This window comes from Takifugu flavidus, chromosome 16 (genome assembly GCF_003711565.1).
Source record: "Takifugu flavidus isolate HTHZ2018 chromosome 16, ASM371156v2, whole genome shotgun sequence".
Taxonomy (NCBI): Eukaryota; Metazoa; Chordata; class Actinopteri; order Tetraodontiformes; family Tetraodontidae; genus Takifugu; species Takifugu flavidus.
Genome location: NC_079535.1, coordinates 13,145,718 through 13,158,277, shown reverse-complemented (window position 1 = coordinate 13,158,277; position 12,560 = coordinate 13,145,718). Strand labels below are relative to the sequence as shown.

At 52.0% G+C, this 12,560-nt stretch overlaps 1 protein-coding gene across 1 annotated transcript; it reads left to right on the top strand.

Annotated features, from left to right (window-relative positions):
• The first annotated feature begins 8,210 nt into the window (after positions 1-8,210).
• ky (kyphoscoliosis peptidase) lies at positions 8,211-12,387 on the top strand. The gene is made up of 7 exons (XM_057058397.1): positions 8,211-8,365; positions 9,031-9,527; positions 9,803-9,917; positions 10,043-10,160; positions 10,271-10,462; positions 10,569-10,759; positions 10,831-12,387. Exons 2-7 carry the CDS (start codon positions 9,054-9,056, stop codon positions 12,123-12,125), a joined length of 2,385 nt encoding a protein of 794 aa, XP_056914377.1. The 5' UTR covers positions 8,211-8,365; positions 9,031-9,053; the 3' UTR covers positions 12,126-12,387.
• Positions 12,388-12,560: the final 173 nt, after the last annotated feature.

Below are 12,560 nucleotides of genomic sequence, written 5' to 3'. Positions count from 1 at the left end.
TGTGAGCGTGTTGTGTGTGAGTGTGTGTGTGTGTGGTGTGTGTGTGTCCACAGAGCTGGAGGTATTGCCAAGGGGACGAGGACATATTTCAGGTCTCAAACTAGCAGCAGATTTAATTTGGACAAGAACAACTTGATTAGGTTCTGGGGCAGCGACGGTCCGGGAGAATGTAACCGAGACAACAGGTGAACACGGGAACACGTGAGAGCAGGAACACGGCGTGCACACGCCCGTGCTCGGTTTTACCGCGGAACCTCGTGACCTTGTGCAGACAGAATTTCAAGTGCATCTGTTCATTTGATCGTTGATGATGCTCTTGCACGGTTACCATGGAGACCTGTTAAATTAATAAAAGGGCATTTTTTTACAGTGTCTTCTGCGCTGTGAGCAAGACGGAAAACATTTTTGACTAAAGTTTGGACAATTTGGACAGGAGACAGAATTCAGCAGACTCTAGATGTAGACATTTTTTACTGTTTTGTTACCGTTTGTTACCTTTTGTTTCCGTTTGTTAGTGTTTGTTACCGTTGTTACTGTTTGTTACCGTTTGTTACCGCTTGTTACCGTCTTGTTACCGTTTGTTACGTTTGTTACTGTTTGTTACCGTTTGTTAGTTTGTTACTGTTTGTTACCGTCTTGTTACCTTTTGTTACCGTTTGTTACTGTTTGTTACCGTTTGTTACCGTCTTGTTACCGTTTGTTACTGTTTGTTACCGTTTATTACCATTTGTTACTGTTTGTTACTGTTTGTTAGGTTGTTACTGTTTGTTACCGTCTTGTTACTGTTTGTTACTGTTTGTTACCGTTTGTTACCGCTTGTTACCGTCTTGTTACCGTTGTTACTGTTTGTTACCGTCTTATTACCATTTGTTACCATTTGTTACTGTTTGTTACCGTTTATTACCATTTGTCACCGTTTGTTACCTGTAATTAATCTGTTTCTGGTTCCCAGCAGTTCCCAGTCACTCCAGCACGAGCGCCAGCGCACCGTCTCTCTCCGCTGTCACTCGCTGGCCGGCGGTAATTTGAGTTTCGCTGCTGTTTGTTTGTCATGATAATGGCTGCCGGGGTGGTCGGACTTTGACAGACTCAATCCTTGTGCGTGTCCGGTAACAAGCGTGCGCCGCCAAACTGCCACACGATAATCCCGCCTGCTCCCCCGGGCTAAGCTCTCCTCCAAGCCTGCATCACACGGAACTGTAAAACGAGACCTCCGGCACGGCGAGAGCGTGTTTTTCAGCACCTCCTCGCTGGCGTTCATCCCTCCACCGCCACAACAATCCTACACGCTCGGGGGGATGTTGCCGGTTCTTCTCCACGTTCTGCTCGTGCTCACCAGGAACACACTGTCCAGTCTCTGCATGGGCTTCTTCAAGCTCCTTCAAGATTTCCACATCAAGCATCTTTCCTTCCCACCGGGTCAAGCTTCTGGGCTGGACCGGGCCGGCGGAGGGCCCGCCTCCATCTCCCCCTTAAAACTGGACCTGGTTTTAGATTCTGATGTCGGAGATGAGACACGGCTTGTTGGCTCATCATGATGATGTCTCAAGGTTTCATGTTTCTGCTCCCTTTAACGGAGCCTGTCTGGATCGGAACGCTGCTCCCGTTTCCCACTGATCAGGATTAGAGCGACGCACTAATTACTGGATTAATTAAGGAAATGATCAGATTATTCAGCATTATGGTTGAATCAGCCTGTTATTGATAGAGTGATTGATCCCAGCTGAAACCTAAACAGCCTGTAACAACAGCCAGTAACTACAGCCAGTAACAACAGCCAGTAACTACAGCCAGTAACTACAGCCAGTAACAATAGCCTGTAACAACAGCCAGTAACAATAGCCAGTAACAACAGCCTGTAATAACAGCCTGTAGCAACAGCCTGTAACAACAGCCTGTAACAACAGCCAGTAACAACAGCCAGTAACAATAGCCTGTAACAACAGCCTGTAACAACAGCCAGTAACTACAGCCTGTAACAACAGCCAGTAACAATAGCCTGTAACAACAGCCTGTAACAACAGCCTGTAAGTACAGCCAGTAACTACAGTTGGTAACTACAGCCTGTAACAAAAGCCTGTAACAACAGCCAGTAACTACAGCCAGTAACAACAGCCAGTAACAACAGCCTGTAACAACAGCCAGTAACAACAGCCAGTAACTACAGTTGGTAACTACAGCCTGTAACAACAGCCAGTAACAACAGCCAGTAACAATAGCCTGTAACAACAGCCTGTAACTGCAGTTGGTAACTACAGCCTGTATCAATAGTCTGTAACAACAGCCAGTAACAACAGCCAGTAACAATAGCCTGTAATAACAGCCTGTAACTACAGCCTGTAACTACAGCCAGTAACTACAGCCAGTAACTACAGCCAGTAACAATAGCCAGTAACTACAGCCAGTAACAATAGTCAGTAACTACAGCCGGTAACAATAGCCTGTAACTACAACCTGTAACAACAGTTGGTAACTACAGCCTGTAACAACAGCCAGTAACAACAGCCAGTAACAATAGCCTGTAACAACAGCCTGTAACTGCAGTTGGTAACTACAGCCTGTATCAATAGTCTGTAACAACAGCCAGTAACAACAGCCAGTAACAATAGCCTGTAACAACAGCCAGTAACTACAGTCTGTAATAACAGCCTGTAACTACAGCCAGTAACTACAGCCAGTAACAATAGCCAGTAACTACAGCCAGTAACAATAGCCTGTAACTACAACCTGCAACTACAGTCTGTAAAACAGCCTGTAACTACAGCCAGTAACTACAGTCTGTAATAACAACCTGTAACTACAGCCAGTAACTACAGCCTGTAATAACAGCCTGTAATAACAGCCTGTAACAACAGCCAGTAACTACAGCCTGTAATAACAGCCAGTAACTACAGCCAGTAATAACAGCCAGTAACTACAGCCAGTAATAACAGCCAGTAACTACAGCCTGTAATAACAGCCAGAGCAGGACTGACACACACCACATCCGCACGTCTTGAGAACGCTCGAGCTTAATGTGCGCGTGGACACGTGCACACTGCCCCTGCTGGAGCCGACGGGCCTCGCGAGGATGTTTGAACTAAAACAGGCTTTTCAATGTGAAGAATCTGGCAAAGTTGATCACGTGATCAGGTGTCGGAGGGCAGTCATCAGCGAGTGATCCTGTCCTTTGACCTTCAGCTTCCCGACAAGTGTCCAAACACACACACACACACACACACACACACACACACACACACACACACACACACAGGAAATGTTTGTTGCCTTTAAAGTGCTGACACACACTTTCTAGAGAGTGAGGTGGGCGACACCAGAGGCGCAGAGACCGCCCCCCCATTAACCCCCCCCATTAACGCCCCCTTCCCCCCATTGACCCCCCCCATTGACCCCCCCCATTGACCCCCCCCCCCATTAACGCCCCCTTCCCCTCCCATTGACCCCCCCCATTAACCCCCCCCATTGACCCCCCCCCACGCTCCGACATCGTCTCATCATGGAGCTTTTGGTTGTTCGTGTGGGTTTTGTGAATTCTTTGCCAGTCGTGACAGAACTCGTCCTCAACTAATGAATTCTGGACGAGGACGGTAACGACGGCAGATTAATGGTCCCAGTTAATCATATTATAATTCCTGTGCTCCTTCTCCTTATCTGATGTGGTTAAAAAAAATTCATTTTGGAATCTCTGCCCATCTCTCCCTCGTCGAAAACGATCATTTCCTGATGCTCCTCACTCCAGACACGTCTGCAGGAGGATTCCTGTTTAATCAGGCTCCTATTAGAGCTCATAGCATTTATGCTAGGTCACCATCGAGCTCTGGAACCCCGCCGCACTGGTGGGATTTCCTCCCTGCCTTCACATTGTCCCGGTTCAGGTGACGGGAATGAAACGAGCATTTGAACAAAGTTTCCGTGCATTAAGCTTCCTTCAGCTGAGGGCTCCTGGTTGGAGCCAGCGCAGGCGGTCGGGGGAAGATTCCCTCCGGTCGGGGGAAGAGTCCCTCCGGTCGGGGGAAGATTCCCTCCGGTCGGGGGAAGAGTCCCTCCGGTCGGGGGAAGATTCCCTCCGGTCGGGGGAAGATTCCCTCCGGTCGGGGGAAGATTCCCTCCGGTCGGGGGAAGATGTCCTCCGGACCGCCTGCGCTGGCTCCAACCAGGAAGAAGAGCAGGAAGTCGCCACCTCCCGTCGTGCTCGTACGTAACAATCAGGGTTGCAAAGGTTTCAAATCTCTAATCAGATTAATTGCAGGCTGTGTCGGGATTCATCACCGGGCAGATACGGAATCATGAATTCCAATTTTCTCTTCTTTGTTGGGGAGCAGAAAGATGAATAACAGATTGTGGAGCTTCGCCCTGAACCGTCCTCCTCACTCCGCCCATCAGCTACGATCGTAGCGCGACGGGTCGCACCCTCAGCACACGCCCATCCGGCCTCATTGATGGCGGATCGGTGGAAGATCGGAATCAGGTGGAAATGTCGTAAACACTGCACAGACGTCCACAGGTGACTCCCGCTGGTGGCGTCCTTCAGGCTCTAGAGCGCACCGCCAACGCCAATCAGTGTCGGTACCCTTCAGAAACACAACACAGCAAACCTTTGTTTCAACAACAACAACAACAACAACAAAAACCTAAGGGCTAGCCTTGATGCATCGTCCTTTTTTAAAAATCGCATTTCCAAAGTATTGGATCGGTATCGGCAGCTGCTCATAATCAAATGCCTCCATTTCGGAACTTTATTTATTATTGCGAAACACATTTTGTGTTGTGCTTCTTCCTCTTCTCACCAACTGCTGGTCTGTACGTAGCTCTGCTAGCCTGACGGAGCTACAGGTCTTTGGGCCCACTGGGCCCCTTCCCCAGGGCCGGGTCCAATGACAACCTGGGGTCATTAGACTCCACCCGCCACCCCCCCCCCACAGAAATCAGCTTGGCTGGGTGAGATTTTTAGGCTGTGGTCACATGTGTTGTGTTGTGTTGTGTTGTCTTGTGTTGTGTTGGTGTTTAGCCAACCCTCTCGTAGTCATTGGCTGTTGCCATGACGTCCGAGATAACGTCCCTCTCCGATAAATTGGGCGATTGATTAAAAACCATCGTTTCCTGTGGAGCTGCTACGTTTTTAACCACATCCTGAAGCAAATTCACCATGTTTGAAATGTCTCCAGCCAACTTTGAACGCTATTGCTTATATAAACCACACATGTAATCCATCCCATAAAAGAGTGGTGAACAGGTGCTGAGGCCTATATTTCTGCATATGTAAAGAAGCTTTAGTTCAGGATATGAACACGAGGCAGCAACAAACACTGGCAAACGTGTTGTTTTCGCCGGGCCACATTTCACTGTTTGTTCTATTTAAAGCTGCTTGTTTACATCGTTTTTGGCAGCGCTGATGCTGTTTGTTGTGCTCAACTGTTCCTCCATCCATATGGAATGAGTTCCTACTCACATATCGCCTGACACCTTACATCTGTGACAGAATGACAGGAACATATATGCCGGAATTCAGGGAAAATCCAGCCCTGCACTTGCTCCATCACCCTGGACCTGTGGGGGGGGGGGGGGGGTGAGGCTCCTGACTGAGAGCCTGGTTCTCCTCTCTGTCGGCTCCTATAGAAGCTGTGAGATTGAAGAAAAGAAATGGAACGCTACTGAGAAGACTAGAATACTCCTCATAATGGAGGTTTACAAAGATGGAGACAATGTCTAATTTTCCTCTTTACTATATTGGCCCTCGTCTGTGCTGCCTGTGCTCCTTTTAATTATGACACACACATACACACACACACACACACAGGGAGCTCTCACTGAAGAGCATCACTGAACTTAAAAACGCAACATTTGTAGCTATGTTAGCTAAACAGCATTGATAGCTAAAAATTAAAAATGCTGCTTACCGTGAGGGGGGTGTGACGGTTGCTGGAGAGGCAGAAGGTTGTGAATCCTGGTCAGAGAGTCAAGAGCGCCCCTGGAGGAAGGCGTGGAAACGTCCAACTGGGTTTCAATCTGAGTGGAGATCAGTCAGGAAGCTGCAGCGTTGCAGCTTACAGAGATGGTGAACTTGTTGCTAGAGTTGCTAACAGTTGCTAGGAGTTGCTAACAGTTGCTAGGGTTGCTAACAGTTGCTAGGGTTGCTAACATACAGATGTGTACATGAGGCAGTTGGAGGCAAATATATCTTACGTATATGCAGCTGTGTTTACAAAGGGTAAAAGAGTCATAAACAGCGGTTTAACATGATGCTTGATGCGATCAAAGGCCTCCTGGCTTTGATCTCTGGAGGATCAATGGACGTGGTCGCGGTCTTTGATGGCAGTTCCTTTCCAACCTTTATGTAACGTGGGCTAATTTACCGCGGACAATTCCCGTCACTTGATGCTAAGCTACTAGCATTTCAGTTGTTTTAAGGAAGATAGCGCCGCGTTTTCTAGGTGTTTATAAGTGTTACACTCATTCTGTTAGACGAGACAGGTCATGTGACACTTGTGAGGTTCTAGAACTTCCAAACCGTCCGTAAACGACCTGAACCTGCTGCTCGTAGATTTCAAAGAGCCTCCGTCACTTGAAATATGCAGCTTATGTCAGTTTTTACGGAGCTAAAAGCGCTGGGAGCTCCGGAAGCAGCTTCCTTACCTCCAGATATTGGCAAACACACTCGGGACGCTTTTGAAACACTCAGCTGGAGCAAAGACAGAATCCTGCAGCTCAAACTTCCTGTGATTTCATTCTGTAGACTGTGAATTTCCGCTTTTACTGTGTTGACTAATAGTTTTAACACTGAAGCACTTTTAAGGATTAACATTCCCTCATTTACACATCATTAGTGTTTAAAAGCGGATGTTTTTGTGTGTCATTCATCATAAAAGTATTAAAAACAGAGTCTAGCTGTCAGACATTCAGCGCTGCATCGCTGCTTCCTGAAAAAGAGGGATATCTAACACACCAGCGTGTTCTTCTGTCTTTGTGGGGACTTTCAGAGGCATTCTCACCCCAAACTTAAAGCCAATTCCCACCTGAACCCTCCAACGCACCTTTAACGAGGAACAGACAGAATGTTCTCACTTAGCAGAGGAAGTGTGTGTTCTGGTCCTCACTATGTAGCATGTACATGAACACACACACACACACACACACGCATAGACACGTGTGTTCAGCTATCTTTATCTCAGTTCATACCGAACCCTTAAATTAACCCTAAAATGTGATTAAATTTGTGGGGTCCAAAAGTTTGGAACTGCAATAGGACCAGACACACACACACACACACACACACACACACACACACACCACACACACACACACACACTTTCCCTAATAAGCCAGTGTGAGATTCTTGGGCCGACAGCTATTCCAGATGGCATTATTACTCTGTGGTTCCTCAGTGAGCTGGTCCAGGATCTGCCACTCGGGGGGGGGGGGCGATCTACCACCTCCACCATTAACAGCATCAAACCTCAACATATGGAGGTTGTGTCACACTCTGTCATCAACACACAGCTCTTTTTCACGATTCCACTGATCAACAATAACAAGCCTCTGATCAACAATAACGAGCCTCTGATCAATAATAACGAGCCACTGATCAACAATAACGAGCCTCTGATCAACAATAACGAGCCACTGATGAACAATAACGAGCCACTGATCAACAATAACGAGCCTCTGATCAACAATAACGAGCCTCTGATCAACAATAACGAGCCTCTGATCAACAATAACGAGCCACTGATCAATAATAACGAGCCACTGATCAATAATAACGAGCCACTGATCAATAATAACCCTAATGACTGCAGCCCACCGTGTTCTGGCCGAGGCCTCAGACCTGGCGTCAGGACCCCCGCTGGGATGGATCCGCCGCTGAGGTCGTGACCCGGTCCGAAGTGTGTGTGAGGGCCTCGCCGCTTATTGAGCCACTGTTTTTTTAATCCGTCCTGACACGTGCTCGCATGCGGCAGACTTTTCCATCTGGCCGTCAACGCCGCGCCAACCGCTAAAGTTCACGCACACACACACGCTCACACTCACTTGAGGGTTCAAATATGCCTTTTTGTGTGTGTGTGTGCGTGCCGTTTGTACACAGCGCACGCACATTAGACTGTACATCTATAAGCCACACACACACACACACACACACACACACACACACACACACACGCGTCACACTCCTGAGTTGGGGCTTTGGCTATTGGCTGGTCTTAACTGCTTTGTAGTATTTTTAGGCCTGTTATTCTGGGCCGTCCTGGCAGCCCACCGGGGGGGTATATAAACCTCCCCCTGCAGCTGGGGACCACTCAGACCACAGTGGAAACATCTCTGCCTGACACTCAGCAAACATCCAGCAGGCTTCTCCAATCTTCTCAGGGTGAGTAAACCTGGGGGGGGCACACATAGACCTGCCACTTTCCTGCCGCCCCCCCCCCCGCTTGACCCGTGTGGTTCTACGGAACACCGTTTGATATCAGTGGGTTTTGTGTGAACATCAGGGGGATGCACGGCTGCCCCGCGGGGGTTAGGGTTGGGGGGGGGGGGGGGGGGGGGGGGTCGGGGACGGTGCTGCTGGGCTGAGGACAGTTAGAACCTGAACTGGGCAGATTCATGACAAGACGACCAGAACCTTGAACAGCAAAACGCCAGTCACATGATCGCTTTCTTGATTGTGGAGGCACCAGTGTGCGACTCTTTAGCACCTTTCTGCTGTTAGCGCTGCGTAGCCTCGCTCGCCACCTGCTCCCAACATGCTCAAACATGCTGCTGGTTCCTCAGCAGGTTCTTCACATGCGGAAAGTTCTAACATCACGCCCGTCTGCAGGAGACGTCCTCGGCGACAGTGACTAACGACTCCAACCTTTGCGTCCGTTTCTGGTCACCAGTGGACATAATAGACGTAATTGCCAATTCATCACTGTCTCCGTGAGGTGGAGAACCTTCTGCTTCACACCCGGGTGTTGAGTAGAAGCGCTACCTGCTCACGGGATTAGCGAACATTCGCTGAAAATAGTCCTCGCTACTGTCTTTCTTCTGTCTCAGGACGCCATGCTTCCTGCCTGACCATGTCAGCCAAAGTCGCAGCCCAGAAGTTCTCCTTCCCCTTCTCCTCCGCCACTCGCCTTTCTCAGGAGGAGCTGAGCCAGAAGGGATGTATACAGGTGAAGGCCCTGTCCCTGCAGGACCTCCAGCAGAGCCCCAGCTTGAGCAGCGCCGGCTCCGTGCGACACGACGCCGCAGGGGCGCGGCTCCCGCTCCGTCCCGACCCCTCTCAGAGTGGCGTGAAGCTGAGCGTCGATGGCGAAGACCAGCGTCCCGCCACGAAGAGACAGCTGTCGTCGGAGAGCGCCGCCAGGACCATCACGGCGGTGAAGAAGAGCGCGGTGAGGACTGAGGCCGAGGAGCCGAAGCCACCGAAGCCTAAAACCCATCCGGGCCAGAGGGCGGCGCCGGAGAAGAGGAGGCGTCGAAAAGACCTGTTCGCCAGCTCGGAGGTCTTCCACAGAATCGACTCACATGCCATCAGGACGGGGGCTGAGGTAACCTCTTCTGCTCTTACGTCTGCATTTCATCCCTTATAGGTCCGATCTGACAACAGATCTCCACCAGAACCACCTGATAACATCTCCCGATCTACCGTAACAAAACCACGAGCCAATAAGTCACACAGCTAGCAGGCAGCGCTAGCATCCTCCAGCTAGAACGACATTATTTATTCAGTGGAACGGCCCTGAGAGACTCGACCGCCGGGAGATTTAAACCCCTCCCACCAGGCGAGAACATACCTGACTTCCCTTTGATCTGTGCGTTACAGCTGAAGGAAAAGTGTGTTTACGACGTGAAGGCGATTGTACAGAAGATCACGAAAGGCGCCAGAAATGAGCTTGAGAAGCTTCGTGCGATCTGGGTGTGGCTGTGCCATAACATCGGTGCGTGTTCCCTAAATATGACCCCGACCCCTAAATATGACCCCGACCCCTAATTATGACCCCGACCCCTAATTATGGGGGACCTTTACTCTCCCGCTCAAGAGAATTGTGGTATTTCTTTGAAGCGTACGATGTGAAAGGCTACCTGGGCCAGGCCGAGAGGCTGACGGCGCCGGAGGAGGTGATAGCGGCCGGCTGCGGCGTGTGCTGCGGCTACTCCAACCTCTGTACGGAGATGTGCAGGTGAGGTCGGCAGAGGTCGTGCCTGAAGGTCAACAGCTGAAGCTGAGCTCCAGCAGTTTAGGGAAGCGAACCCAAGAACGTGCGACAACATGTTTGCTCTGTGTTCACAGAGAGGTGGGCATCGAGTGCCAAGAGGTGCCGGGCCATAGTAAGGGCATCGGGTACCGGCAGGGCCAGAGCCTCAGGAATGTGAAATCCGATCATCTGTGGAACGCCGTGCTCCTGGGGGGGCAGTGGTTCCTCCTGGACGCCTGCTGGGGAGCAGGACGAGTAGATATGGAACATGAAAGTTTCGTGAAGAGGTTTGAGAGAAGTTTGAGGAGCCTCATGTTTTTATTCATGGAGCTGAAAACCAGCAGCGATTGATTCTCAGACCTGCTGTCTCCATCTGTCGCCCCCCCCCCGAAGGTTCGATGATTTCTATTTCCTCACCGACCCCGAGGAGTTCATATACACACACTTCCCCGATGAAGAGCAGTGGCAGCTCCTGGAGGCGCCCATCCCCCTGGAGGAGTTTGAAAAGCGGGTGTTCAAGACCTCAGCGTTCTTCAACATGGGCCTGAGGCTGATCCACCCTCCTCACGCTCACGTCCTCACAGGTCCGCCGCCGCCGCCATCGCCCGGGAGTGGCGTTGCCTCTGTAAACATCTGCCTTTGCTTCCCTCCGCAGACGACGGGGAGGCGAACGTCGCCCTCGGTTACCCCAGGCCCATAACCTTTACCCATGAGATCACGCAGCACCAGGATCTTCTCCACAGTGGGTCTCTGGAACAGAAGGACTCCACCAGCTCCTCCTGCGGCCTCCTGACCGTGTCCCCTCGCAGCATGAAGCTGCAGATTCTCCCACCAGCCAGCGGCGTCTACGACGTCAAGGTGTTCGCCAGGCCCGAGTCGGCCACCACGCCGCTGACCTGGGTCTGCTCCTTCACGGTGGAGTGTCCCACACCCAGGGCCACGGAGGAGATTCCAGAGAACCCCTTCCTGTCGTGGGGCCTTCAGCCTGTGGCGGGATCTCTGGGCGTGACGGGCAGCAGCCAGGGCAGCAAGGTGGCCGAGGTGGAAGACGCCGTCTTCGATCTGGTGCTGAAGACGTCCCGACCTCTGATGGCGCTCTGTGAACTGGTCCACCCGACGCTGGACCAGGCCACGGCCAAGCGGTGCCTGGCGACGCAGATCCAGCCCGACGCCCTGACCTGCCACGTGCTGTGTCCTCTGCGCGGCTTCTACCGCCTCTCCGTGTTCGTCCGGGACTACGAGAAAACAGACGTCAAGTTCCAGAATGTCGCCAACTTCCTGCTGCACTGCAAAGGGAAGACGCTCGGTCCGGACGAGCTGTTCCCTCCCAACCTGGGATCGGCGTGCGGCCCGGGAACCCGCACTTCGGAGGCGGGGCTGTCCAAATTCAGCCACACGGCGGCGGTGGTGAGCACGCAGCAGGGGAAGTGCAACATCACCTTCCACAACCAGCGGGACCTGGAGCTCCACAGCGTTCTCAGCAGAGCGGAGGACAAGATGGCCGCCACGCCTCTGTCGCGCCACCTCTTCTGCACGTACACGGACAGCAAGGTGACGGTGAGCGCCAGCCTCCCCGACGCCGGCGTCTTCCGTCTGGGCCTGTACGCCCGGCTCAGCCCGGGCGGAGACTTCGACCCCATGTGTGACTTTGTGCTGAGGAACAGCTGTGAGCGGCCGGGGCCCCCCTTCCCCTGCGTCTACTCCGCCTGGGGGAGGGGCTGCGTGCTCTTCGAGCCCCGCGTGGGGCTGCTGGAGCCCCGGACCTGGGTCCGCTTCAGGGTGCGGGTCCCCGGGGCCCAGAGGGTGAGCGTGATCGGAGAGACCAAGACCGATCTGAAGATGAACAAGAGTCGAGTGTGGGAGGCCGACGTCTTCAGCGGGCTGCAGCCCCTGAAGCTGGCCACCGCCGCGGGGGGGGGCGGGGGACATGGCGGTCCTCTTGGTCTTTGATGTCAAAGGGGAGGAGGTCCGGCATGAGTGACAGACTGGGACCGGAGCTGCCGATCCAGACGGGGCAAATGTGCAGGTCAGAGGTCAGAGGCGTTGAATGAACGCTCTTTTCTCCTGATGGGTGCAGGTAAGAGAACAAACGGTGCTCCGCTCGCTTTTTTGGTGATTTCACGCCAAACTTCTGCTTTTGCTCTTTGATGTTTGTAAAATCTGGGAAATAAAACTGTTCCACCGTCCTGAGGACTCGGCTGTTGTGATTTTAGGACGGACAGATCGGAAACCTGCCTAAAAGGGGCGATCGCGGGAGGATGGGGGGCGAGTATATTTAGACGGGCCCGTTCTCTCCTGCTCAGCACCGCCGGCTGACGTGGACCCGCTCGCTCTGGCAGCGCCGCCAGCGAGAGTGACGAGTGTTGACTTGTCATGAGGGGCCAC